At 35.7% G+C, this 12,872-nt stretch overlaps 2 protein-coding genes across 3 annotated transcripts; one reads left to right on the top strand and one right to left on the bottom strand.

Moving 5' to 3' along the window:
• The first annotated feature begins 1,995 nt into the window (after nt 1-1,995).
• On the top strand, nt 1,996-9,698 carry rac1b (Rac family small GTPase 1b). Its single transcript, XM_030140155.1, has 6 exons — nt 1,996-2,336; nt 4,411-4,482; nt 5,099-5,216; nt 5,487-5,549; nt 6,048-6,207; nt 8,026-9,698. The coding sequence occupies exons 1-6, from the start codon at nt 2,302-2,304 to the stop codon at nt 8,154-8,156; spliced, it is 579 nt and encodes a 192-aa protein (XP_029996015.1). The 5' UTR covers nt 1,996-2,301; the 3' UTR covers nt 8,157-9,698.
• A 636-nt stretch (nt 9,699-10,334) lies between these two features.
• whr1 (winged helix repair factor 1) lies at nt 10,335-12,856 on the bottom strand. Of its 2 annotated transcripts, none has more exons than XM_030140154.1 (7): nt 12,759-12,856; nt 12,285-12,380; nt 12,066-12,208; nt 11,751-11,986; nt 10,987-11,084; nt 10,722-10,869; nt 10,335-10,591 (listed from the first exon to the last, which is right to left on the bottom strand). In XM_030140154.1, exons 2-7 carry the CDS (start codon nt 12,376-12,378, stop codon nt 10,546-10,548), a joined length of 765 nt encoding a protein of 254 aa, XP_029996014.1. In that variant the 5' UTR covers nt 12,379-12,380; nt 12,759-12,856; the 3' UTR covers nt 10,335-10,545. The 2 variants fall into 2 exon arrangements, with proteins under 2 accessions (XP_029996014.1, XP_029996013.1); XM_030140153.1 differs by having other exon boundaries at nt 12,720-12,842.
• Nucleotides 12,857-12,872: the final 16 nt, after the last annotated feature.

Genomic DNA, 12,872 nt, shown 5'->3' with positions numbered 1-12,872 from the left:
CACAAACATATAAACATTCAAACTTATAAGCATAAACATACATACATACATACATACATACACACACACAAACATATAAACATTCAAACTTATAAGCATAAACATACATACATACATACATACATACACACAAACATATAAACATTCAAACTTATAAGCATAAACATACATACATACATACATACATACATACATACATACATACATACATACATACATACACAAACATATAAACATTCAAACATATAAGCATAAACATACATATGGGCTTATATAATCGTACACACAAACACACACACACACACACACAAATATGTATAAACATAAATGCATACATACATACATACATACATACATACATGCATGCATACATACATACATACATACATACATACATACATATAAGCATAAACATACATATGAGCCTATATAATTGTACATATACTGTACATACATGCATAAATACATACAAGCATTCAAACATATAAACATAAACATACATACATACATACATACATACATACATACATACATACATACATACACACTTACATACAAACATTCAAACATATAAGCATAAACATACATATGGGCCTATATAATCGTACATATACTGTACATACATACATACATACATACATACATACAAACATTCAAACATATGAACATAAACATACATACATACATACACACCCTACATCGTTCCATAATGCACCTCCTCACTTCATAACTATTACTGTTTTACACCACCCCTACTATCGTAATTAGATTTGATTTACATCTTTCCTATGCTATTATAGTTGTTTTTGTTTTGTTTTTGTTTTTTGTTTTTTTTTTACCACTTATTTAGTGTTAATCAATTGGTACCTGATTTTTTTTTTTTTTTTTTATTGCATGGCATATAATGGCAGGGTGAGAGAGAAATGCTATCTCAATTCTCTGTATGTCCTAACCCTAACCCTAACCCTAGTGAATTGACATTAAAAAAAGTTTTGAATTTTTGAATACATACATAGATACATGCAAAACTTTTCTCATTATAACAGCATAAGTTATCATGTTTTAACAATATACTATGCCGCTATAAGGCAAAACATGATCAAGTTATAGAATGATAACATTATATGTTGGAATAATAGGAAAACTTCTTGTTAAAGCAATAACTTCAGGTTATAACATGAACCAAATATTTTTTTCCTGTCCTGGCAGGAATGCCTCTGTTTTGTTTCCATCTGGTTGTTTTTTCTGTATTAAATTTGTAAAACAAACATTCCAGGCATTTTTGCAGGATTTTTGACTCATATTTACATACAAGAAAACTCTAGTAGTAGTAGTAGAAGAAGAAGAAGAAGAAGAAGAAGAAGAAGAAGAAGAAGAAGAAGAAGAAGAAGAAGAAGAAGAAGAAGAAGAAGAAGGATTTCAAGTGTTTTATGGTTCACATGCAAATGAGCAAATAATAATTACAATTCAATATATCTAATCCAATAAATGTATGTATTAGACCTTTTTCATTAAGAATGTTGATTCTTATAACACTAAATTTCTTTCATTTGTGCTGGATGGTAAATAGGACGGTGGACAGCGTATTTTTTTTTTTTTTTGTATTATTTCATTTTATTTTTTTAAGTAAAGCTGCAAAGCTCCTGTTCACTACTGAGGACAAAAATGCATCGCTGGGTCTCAGGAATCAAGAAAAGGAAAGGAAAAAAAAAAGCCTGGAAGAACACACTCCAGTTACAAAAACCCTTTACATGATATGACGTAATTTCCGGCTGTTTGTGTCACACTCTAAATAGTCCAGTTTTTTTAATTATCAGTTTTAAATAGTCAAATACAAATAAACTATCTAAACCATTAACAGCTGGTTTAATTTGCTGCTGTACATTATAACTAACAGTGGCTGACTCTCTGGTTGTGTCGAAGCCGTTTGGGGTCGTACCCTCTGTGGGCGTGTCCAACCGGAGCACCGGATGCACCATCTGCTCGCGGTGGATAACTTCATTTTTTTCCTTAGGGGTGGTGGCCGCTGTTTTGCTTCATAGCCTCCAGATCAGCCCACGAAAGCATGGGAATGTTGCGAGGGAATTTCTGAGTAAACTTGTTTAAAAGTGACAGATAAGTTACAGTAAGTTTCCGAGAAGCGGTTCCACATCCTAGGAGTTCCGCTGTAACGCTAAAGGCCGGCAAAGACACGCTGTTGGGACACTTTTCCAGCGACCAATTCCGGACAAAGGAAAAGAGAGTTGTGAGCTAACGTTAGCTGGTTCCAAGCTAACTTAGCATTCCTGTAGCTGCGGCGCAATGCAGGCCATAAAGTGTGTCGTTGTCGGAGACGGGTAAGTTTATAAATGCAGATTTAGCTGACTACTAATCTGTGCCTCTCTTATTTTATTATCACTGTATCTTAAATGTGCAGTAATAGAAAATGCTGTCAACAGATTAGCTAATGTTAAAGCCTTTTCCTCCAAACTTAATGTAGCTATCAAGCTTTTACGACTACCTGTTTATGTTACACGACCACAATCTGCACCTTTAGAGAATATTAATTAATGTCTCTTGAACATCATTTTGTTATTTTCCTAAAACATAGCTAGAATACGAATGGCTAGAATGTCCCATGTTTCGCATAAGTTATCCCGATGACATTGTTTTCCTCACATTTGGGTGAGTCAGACATCACCTATCCGTTTAAGCCACACTTTAATATTGCATTTGGTAACAGTTGCTTTTCAGTTGGGAGATTAGAAACAGCTCCTTGTTTATGTCTGTGTCATTTCAGAGGTATGTAGTTTACTGCTGGGTAAACGCACTACTGTGTTACACAAATGGGGTGTTTTCCTTACTGTCTCAGGACAACAAAACATAGAAAGGACACAGTTCACAATTGGTAGAAGATTAAAAAAATAAGTTAAGGATGTCATTCAAATGTGTGGTAACATGGGAGGTTAAATACAGTCAGAACTTGGTGATATGGGTGTGGTGAATACCGCAGGAACAGAGTCATATCTGTATTTATTTTCCAATTTCATTTTGTCCAAGGATATCATGGTAGCAGATGAGACATATGAACTTTCTTAAATCTACTTCCTCATTAAGTCAATGAACTATAAGTGTATTTTTATGGCATTTTTCTAAAAGCAGGGGTTAGGCTATAGAGTGCTAATATGCAAGGAACACAGAAGATTTATCAACAATAAGGAAAATAGGAAATGCCTAAACAAGGGTAACTGAAATAAGAATAAAAAGTGAAGTGGCATATTACAATGACAATAAAACCAATCATAACAATAAAATCAAAATTAGAGAAGTTGTATTTTTTTTTATATTAAGGTTGATCTTTTCAAGCAACAATACCAAAATTAACCTGGGGTTTTCCCTACATTACTACATTTAAAAGTGCTTTTTCGTGCCATCTTAGCCAAGTGACAATGAAATCCGATTTTTTCTTCTGTTCTTTATATTCACACTAGTAATATTATTCATTTTACTCACATTGTACATTTTACATTTTGTTTAAAGTGAGATATTATGTGTTTGTAGTGATTTCATTGTTGTAAGGCTCACTGTACTAGAGACAATAATTAGTTAAATTTTAAACATAAATCAATTGAGGTTATTATATTTAAGGCACCCAGTGCATTCACTCCAATATAATGAAACGATTACTTCAGGACATTGTGCTTACTGTGGTTTATTCATATTTTTGCCTACCTATGATAATAATAATAATACATTTTATTTGTAACATACATTACATTTGACACCAAATCTCAAAGTGTACAGTACAAAAAGAAAAACACAGAAAGAGCAACAATGTACAATAAAAAAAAGAGATAAATCGGGTAAAATAAAACAGATAAAATCAACCAGAAAAGGCTTTACTTATAATCATTATACTTATGAGCATAATCTGAAAACATTACAACCTGTGACTCTTTGTAATAAATATTGTAATCATAATATTGTTAAATTATATGAAGATATTTTGATTAAAGACCACATTTAGACCCCCAAGCCCCACAAAGTCCTAGGATTCCTCCACATAAGCACAGCACCTTTGGGCCCCCTGAAATCCTGTAACCACAAATATATCAGACTTGTTATATAAAAGTGGGCTTACAGGAATCAAGTTATAGCCGGTGTGATAACTGATTATAAGTGATTGCATTTAGGAGACCTGTGATCTTATCAAAGTTCATTCATATTCATATCTTTCTGTTCATATCTGAACAGTTTGCTGAGGAAAATAAGGCACTTTAATACTATTATCTGATATTGTGTTCACCAGGTACTTAGAAACATAAGTGACACATTAAGGATTAAATAAGATATCTTTGCTTGAAATCTACAGCTGTCTTTTGTGAAATCTCAAAAGGAAGGGAGTCATTATTCTCTGTTCTTCCTTTCCAGAGCTGTGGGTAAGACCTGCCTGCTCATCAGCTACACCACCAATGCCTTTCCTGGAGAGTACATCCCCACAGTGTGAGTATCTCGGACAGTAATCCAGTGTGAATAATTCATGTAAGACTAGTGGGTCACATCATTTGCATCCACTCTTTTTCATTACTACCATTTCCTGTAGAGTCAATTTATAGATCAGATAGCATCATACTCTTGCATTACTTTATAGATAAATTTGTGGCTGGTTGCAGAACAGATTGCAGTAACAACTGTGGATGTAACAAAGCTTTACAGTAGTTGCGTAAAAGATGTTTTTGGAAGGTATGAGGAAAGGCCGCTTCATATCTGGTTGTGACTTACTGTAACAGCTTAGTTGCTCCAAGTCACTGCATTTATGGCATGGACAATTCAGATAGTAGCCAGTAAACATAACTGTGGTCCTGAAGAGCCACAGTTTGTTGTTTATAAGTCTTTTTGAAGAAGTGGATAAAGATGCACAGTAGAACAACTGGTAATTAGATTAGATTAGATAGAACTTTATTGATCTTTTGGGCAGAACTCTCAGGAAATTGAAGGCTCTGGAGCTAGTTTTACACTTAAAGAGTTAAAATTTGTGTTATTTTCTATTGTGGTGCTCTTTCAATGTTTTTATATGAAGTCTGATGGGTTAAACTCATTCTTATGCGACTTCCATCAGGTTTGACAACTATTCTGCCAATGTCATGGTGGACGGGAAGCCCGTGAACCTGGGCCTTTGGGATACAGCAGGCCAAGAAGACTATGACAGACTCCGCCCACTTTCCTACCCACAGACGGTACAATTACTGACAGTCAGACAATGATGTATTATACTGCAGCAATTGTGGTTCTTTGTGTTGTGTGATATTTGTCCTAAAGCATGTTTTAATGTGGGTGATGATGTTACATAATCCATCTGTTAAGTTAAGGGTAGAATGAATAAGGAAGTTAGAGGGGGCTAAAAAAAACACCACGCCTTTCTGCTGCAGAAACACAGGAGGGCTTTTCTTTCTCTGAAGGAAGGGATTGTTATGGGCTCTGATTGCATTGTTTTTTTTTACCCCCAGGATGTGTTTCTCATCTGCTTTTCGCTTGTGAGTCCTGCCTCATTCGAAAACGTCCGTGCCAAGGTGAGTTAGTACAGTATCAACATCGCATATCCATCCCCTTTAGGACATGACAAAGTGTTTTTAATCAGCCAACCACCACAGCCTGTAATGCTGTCGTGTTTTCTCAAGATTCAGAATAATAAGATTATAGCAATCACTGAGTGCACATCATCTTGAAACATAAAATAAAACTCTTATCCTGTTTTGTAACACAAACAAAACTGTACCTTGAGCAGAGGCACTGTCTTTTCAATTAAACTGAATTATATGCAGTTGTGTGAAAAGTTTAGATCAAGCTGACAATTAGTGTCACATTATTCCTGACTTGATTATTGACAGTAATTTGTCTCAATCTGCTGCTGCAGCCCAGAGAAGCATTGGGTGAAATTATTGGTATATTTTATACTCCAGACACCATCTTGTTATTTGCCCATCTGTTATTTCCGTTGTTAATCCTTTGAATGTTTAAGATAACACCCCAGGATTAGGAGATTTATCACTGTCGTGTTCTCCTTGCAGTGGTATCCAGAGGTGAGGCACCATTGTCCCAACACCCCCATCATCCTGGTGGGTACCAAACTGGATCTGAGGGATGACAAGGACACTATAGATAAGCTGAAGGAGAAGAAGCTGTCTCCGATTACCTACCCCCAAGGCCTGGCCATGGCCAAAGAGATTGGTAACGCTGCTCTTCATCTTTATAGTTTTTATTGACAGATTAGAATGGGATGTTTAGGCTTGGAGACACTTAAACCATAGTTTAAGAAGTTTTAGGTCTGCCCTGTAAAGCTGTCCAAATGATTATATAATGGTCTTATTGCAGCACTGTAATAATCCTGATGATCATTTACATTCACCTGGATAAAAAGAGCTGGAGAATCTAATACAAATGTTGTATTTCAATAGCTATATCCACATCATTTTCCACTGTGAGACACTTCTATTGTCTGTAATTAGAGTTCTGTCATTTAAAGGTTGATATAATAACCATAATTTGGCATGACCCCTCCACCCACTCAGTTTGACAAACTGAACAAAGTTAAAGCTCCAAATACCTAAATTATTATATCTGAACAACTGAATATCAAGTGGGAGAAAAATCTGTTAGGAACCAAGGTTTAGCTTTTGGGGTAACATTTCCTTTTACAGTCAGTAATTCCAAATCAGAAGCCTAATACCATCATCCACTGCTGGAGCCTGTACCGATTGTTTATAAAACATCGTCTTGACCAAATTGATTAATTGGTTCATCTCTATCTGTGATTATTAGGATTTTATTTCGATACTGGGCTTTGAAATTTCAGGTTATCTCATATTTGCCGTGTGCAGTTTTTGTTAACGAAGCGTAAAAAACAAACTGTGTTCCACTGTTCAGTATCAGTAAACGGCTTTTAATTGACTTATATTTTAAGGGGCATAAAATGAAAAGAGTGTGTTAGAAAAATATCACTGGAAACCAAAATGTGAATTAAAATGGACAATTTATTCTTGCAAGAAGGAGAAATAAATGTGAATTATACAACAGTAACCAACAAGCTCAGACTCAAAGGACTGCCTCCTTGGGCCTCAGTCGTATAGTTGTGGAAAAACAAAGCAAGATCAGTCTGGGAGAAAGCATTCTCTGCCATCCTGGGAACAGTTACCTTGGCTTATGATGTATCTCTAGCAAGGGTGCAATGATTATTTTGTCTAAATGATAGGAGACCAACACATGGCTGAGGCTTTGGTACTTTTCGAAGATCACACATGAATGAACACTTGAACACTGTAATTGAATTGAATGAAGTGTCTAATTAACTTCATTTGGATAGCAAATGACTTTTGTATCGGAGGTACTTCTATTGTCTGTAATTATAGTTCTGTCATTTAAAAGGTGATATAATAATCATAGTTCAGCATGACCCTCCTTCTAATCAGTTTGACAAAAATATACATGATGCAAATGAGCTACAAAGTGTATTAGTGTTGAACTAAAAGTCAAAGCTCCAAATACCTGAATTAATTTATCTGGATGACTGAACATCAAGTTAACTGTAAAAAAATCTAGTTTTATTCTTTGAGATATTATTTTCTTTTACTGTCAGTGAGTCCAGTTCAGAAACTGAATAATAACCATCATCTACTACCGGAGCCTGTACGGATAGTTTGTAAAGCACCCTGTTGGCCAAATTGATTTATTGTTCCATCTTAACCTGTGATTATTAGTATTTTATTTGAATTTCAGGATTTAGAAACTTCGGGTTATTTCATATTTACCATGTGCAGTTTTTGTTTACAAAGTGTGAAAGGCAAATGGTGTTTCACTGTTCAATATCAGTAAATAGCCTTTAATTGGCTTTTATTTTAAGGGGCATAATAAAAATAAAACAAGTAAAACATAGTTAATTGCATTTATTTGTACAACAATTTACCATCAACTAAATGTAATTTTTGTGTTAGTGTGCTAAACACTAAATCTTTTTAACTCCTAAATCTCATATTTTATGTGCTCTTTCAGGTTCTGTCAAGTACCTGGAGTGCTCAGCCCTGACTCAACGTGGCCTTAAAACTGTGTTTGACGAGGCCATCCGGGCCGTCCTCTGCCCCCCGCCCGTCAAGAAGAAGAAGAGGAAGTGCTCTCTCCTCTAAGAGTTCCTCCAGTGGAACGGTTACAGTGGAACATGATCGCTAGCGACGAGGGTGGCTACAGACACAGGAGAAACACACCAGTATACACACACAAACTATGTACTTCAGATTCTTTCCTTCCATAAGTGTAGCTTCAGCAGTTAAAGCAGCTGGTTCCATGATAAATTGGGCATAGGGTCAGATTAAAGAGATTGGGTACAGACCCTAGTTTTTCCTTAACGTCACTCCATTCATACTGTATAGACGAGTCTTTGAAAAAATGAAACTCTTGAGGCCTTCTGAAAATGGATTGGATGTTTTGTAAAACAAACCGTGGAATGTTTTCAATTCGTTCTTCCACTGGTTGTCCACCTTGTCCTTTTTTTTTGTTTACAGTCGTAGTTGTTTGTTTTGAGTGGAAGAAATATTGCCAAATGCATTCTGCAGAAAAGGTGTATTTTAGCTGACAAGAAAACCTTTTGTTCCATTGTCTGAAAACCGTTTTAGCACAGCTGACAGTTTGGTTTTGTGTGCTGCGTTTTGTTCAGCTGCAGGATCAAAAGCATTTATTAATTTCACGTTCACATGCGAGGGCCGTCATGTCATTGCATCGTCAACAAGGAACTTACGGTAAACATCTGTGAAGTTATTTTTGCCGCAAATTACTGTTCATGTACCATAACCTTTTTAACAGTAGTTTTCAGTCTTAGCACATGATTCTTGTTAAAGCATTCTCACTGACTGAACAGCACCTGAAATGTACTGAACCTTCAGACTGTAAGCAGGTTTGCTGACACCGACAGTGCTATTACCCCCTAAAATGAAGACGACCCAGTATTTTAAGTGTTCAGCTTCCATTGGACCTGTCGACTTAATGGTATTTTTTCTTTCCTGTTTGCAACATTTCCCTGCAAGTGTCTAAACTGTATCGCTGCCCAAGTGCAAAGCTCCAACCTTTCTTAGATATAACGGATTAGAACTATTTAGGTATTTTGGTGGTGGGAAACAAGAGCACCTTTAAAGCTCTGTGGGCATTTATCAGAAAACCTTCGTGCAGCAGATTTTAATAGCATCACTACTGGCTAAGCAATGTCACTAAGAAGAGCATTTATGCCTGCTAATAACAGTAACAAAGCTACTGTCGGTTATGGTGTAGTATCTTTTGTTATAATCATGTGATTGACTATTTTTTATCTCTCTTTACAGAAGTTACACTTCACTCACTGTATTGTTAAACTAACACTATGAATATCGTTTGTTTATTACCTCTACAGTTAACGCTACCTTAATCTCCCTACAAGCCTAGCTTTTTGTAATTAATGCTGATAGCATGTATGTGCAACATATACTGAAAACTAAGATTAGAATTGCTACAGTTATATTTTTGCCTATTTACAAATGTATTTGAACTACTAGATCAGGGGTTAAGTACATGTTGCTCATCTGTATTGTATTCAGACATCAAGCTGTGCTTTAATTCAAGCCAATGTTGTGACTCTTTAGTTTTATGAATAAAAGCTATTGTCACTTTTTGAAAAAGCCAATAAAGTCCAAAAAAATAGACTCAGTTCTCTTCCTCTGTTGTGCAGTAGAGTGTGGTGGATGCATTTTAAAGGTATATACTATAGGTTCAAACTAACTTGGCCTGTGCACTGCTCAGTAGACTGAGCAACCAATGGACTGAATGAGAACAGAGTGTAATGAGGAGAAATCGTAGAGAAAAATGAATTACTTCCTTGTTCTGTCACAGTGGTTACATTCTAAACACAGTACACAAACTACTAGAGGCAATATACAGCTGAAAATGTGCTTCCTCATTGTGATGTCTGGAAAAGCAGAGATCTCTGCCAGTAAATATACAATCACATGCTGAAATCTGCCAGTAAACGATCATGCTGAAATCCAGTCTCTGTATTTTACCCATTGTAATACACACAGTACCCAGCATTAGCACATAGCACACATGAGCAATGAGCTGCCATTGAAGGACCACAGGGACCAGCTACAGAGGTGAGGGGCACTGACAGGAGAATTAACCTGTATGTACCTGAACTTGTAATGGCTCACAGTGATTTATGTTTAATATTAGTTTAGTATTTAAGATAAATGTTTTATTTTGTGACTGAAAACCAAAACCAAATTGAAGATGCAATCACAAGCTTAATTTAAACAAATCAGACACCACACAGAAGGCAATGCTGTTTCAACCTTGTTGAAAATAATTTCATTTTTATTACAAGATAATTGAAAACCTGACAAGGTCATGTAAATACATCTCTTCATTCACAAACCCACAAGGTTTTATAACACATTTGGCACAAAAAAAATCTGAAATCTTAAATTAAGTCACTTTCTCACATTCTTAGTTTCACTTCTTCGGTCCAATCAGGAGCCTTGTCTGTTAGTGGTTCTAGGAATCAACAAATCGTAACAATATCCCTGAAGTTGTCTGTATGCTGCAAAAAAAAAAAAAAAAAAAAAATCCAATGAGTGACTTAATGTCAAATTGAGTATGCTGTAAATAGGAACAGAAGAAACAGTTGGCTATGGATTTTTTGGGATTAAAACTCAATATAAAATACGTACCTCTCCACTAGTTCAGCACCAACAATATCATGAATGTGGTATTTCATATGGAATTTCACGTGTGCAGTTGTTCGTCGCTCCTCTAAATCTGCCTTTAAGACTTCACCATATTTCGATTTCTTCACCATGTTGAGCACCGCCTTACGACCTGACAAAAAACAAACGCATTTAGACACAACGAGCGCCCAAAGTTCAGATACTCATTGATTATCTGATATCATTTAAGCAAAGTATTGTTGAGCTTTTCTCCAACTTTTCTTCACACCTTGTATGAAATACTTGGTAAATTTGCCAGAGTTGGGAATGGATAACCACCAGCTGCCTGCATCCCTCACAGTCAGAACCCCCGACTTCACCAACTGCCTGGATGGTCAGAAAACAAAGTATGTGCTGATTGTTAAAAATGCCTTTGACAAGTCTTACAGGTATTTTCACAAAACAGTAGCTCTGTTTACAAGCTGAACTGTAAAATTTGCAGGTCGAGTACAGTTTTCTAATTGATAAGAGAGGTGAAGCGATTATTAATGTCCTGTTTATAGAAATCATGTTGTGGATTTAAAGTTCTAGATATATTATGCATAATTTTACACAAAAATTTGATATTTTTCATCTTAACGTATCTTGAAAAACTTAATCTTGGCTTGGAGTTTGAAATAAATATCCAATGTTTTCGGAAGAATATCTTATTTTAACAGGAACCACAAGGTTATTTTACAAGATTTCATTGATCATGTTCAAGGTACAATATTAATGTTTTTTTAAGGTGCAACACTATGTTACTTTTAACACAGTTCAAATTTCTTATGACTCCTGTGCATGTATATGTACATTTATTATCTTTTCCCCTTATTATTTATATTCTAACTGTTTTTTTTTTTAACATGCACAGTGTGAGACATTTCTCTTTTTTTCCTTAACTCAAGAGCAACACAACAGATTCCAATGTACTTGTACTGTAATGTAGATGTGTAAATGGCAATAAACCCTATTTATCTTTATAAAAAAGATGATACTGAAGGTTTTTCATACGTTATCTCAGAATCTGTGAAAAGAAACTCCCGGAGCATCTTGTCTTTGCTGAAGCTCAGTTCTGTGCAAAATGCCACCACTTTGTCCAAGAACTTCTGCACCGTCCCTTGTGTGTCTCTGCCTTCCTGTTCTGCCAACACTTTGGCCTTGTAATCAGAAGCAAAAACCAGCCCGAAAGCGTCTGCATCAAAGCCTAACTGGAACATCAGCAACTCTCCTTGTTCCCGCAGTTTATTCTGCAAACCAAATAGAGGAAGAAGAGTTATGGTAAGAGAGTCAAAGTTCAATTCAAAGAAACTGACTGCGGCTTCTTACCAACTCCCTATCCACCATAGTCTTGTCATTGTGTATACTGTAGAGTTGGTGCTTCAACACAATCTGAGGTAAGGCATCATTGAAGACCTTTCTAGGGAATAGTGTCATGAGATACTCCAGTGTGGATCTGATATCTGCTGGTCCTGTAAGACATTAAAGCTTTGTAATTAACTCATCACTTTTAACAATTAAATGTCTTTATAAGGTAACAACACTTACCATCCCCTTCACTGACAGTCCCAAACTTCTCTGTCCCATTTTTTCTTTTCTTTGTATTAAATGTGTCCAAAATCAGAGCACGTTTCCGGTTCATTCCTAAAGTAGAAATTTAGCATAAGGTAAAGAAATCAAACACTCCCATTCAGTCCTGTCACCTGTTCATTTAGACAAATAGATCACTTTAATGTAGCAACGACTGACTCAAAAGACATACAATTCAGGCATAGTTATTATCTGAGATTTCAGTTTCTATTGTTTCTTCTAGGACATGTGCGACAGTTTTTTTCCACAATTAAAGCCATTATAAACTCATTTTCTTCTCCATATCTGGCAACGTTAGCCGAGCTAGCAAACAGTTGTTCTGTGACTTGCATTAGCTAGTAACAAAGAATAGGAGGAAAAAAAAGAAATCCGTAAAAGTACTTAAACACTTACCTATACGCTGTAACATATGTAATGAAGAAATCACATTACCTTGGTCTCATTCAACACCACAAACTGCCAGCACCTCAAAAGATTAAATTAAAAAGTCGTCTTTTATGCCGATATGTCAATATGAATATGTAGCTAACTTCTACCCCCTAGCGG

The sequence above is a fragment of the Sphaeramia orbicularis genome, chromosome 8 (assembly GCF_902148855.1).
Source record: "Sphaeramia orbicularis chromosome 8, fSphaOr1.1, whole genome shotgun sequence".
Classification (NCBI taxonomy): Eukaryota; Metazoa; Chordata; class Actinopteri; order Kurtiformes; family Apogonidae; genus Sphaeramia; species Sphaeramia orbicularis.
The sequence above is the reverse complement of the archived record's forward strand: the minus strand, read 5'-3'. Positions and strand labels throughout refer to the sequence as shown.

Excerpts from the sequence above, each read along its gene's own strand:
- rac1b (XM_030140155.1), top strand. The coding sequence starts at position 2,302 with ATGCAGGCCATAAAGTGTGTCGTTGTCGGAGACGG. Across the intron at positions 5,550-6,047 it reads TCGAAAACGTCCGTGCCAAG|TGGTATCCAGAGGTGAGGCA; the intron begins GTGAGTTAGTAC and ends TTCTCCTTGCAG. Across the intron at positions 6,208-8,025 it reads GGCCATGGCCAAAGAGATTG|GTTCTGTCAAGTACCTGGAG; the intron begins GTAACGCTGCTC and ends GTGCTCTTTCAG.
- whr1 (XM_030140153.1), bottom strand. Across the intron at positions 12,209-12,284 it reads GACTGTCAGTGAAGGGGATG|GACCAGCAGATATCAGATCC; the intron begins GTAAGTGTTGTT and ends AATGTCTTACAG. Across the intron at positions 10,870-10,986 it reads TACCAAGTATTTCATACAAG|GTCGTAAGGCGGTGCTCAAC; the intron begins GTGTGAAGAAAA and ends GTTTTTTGTCAG.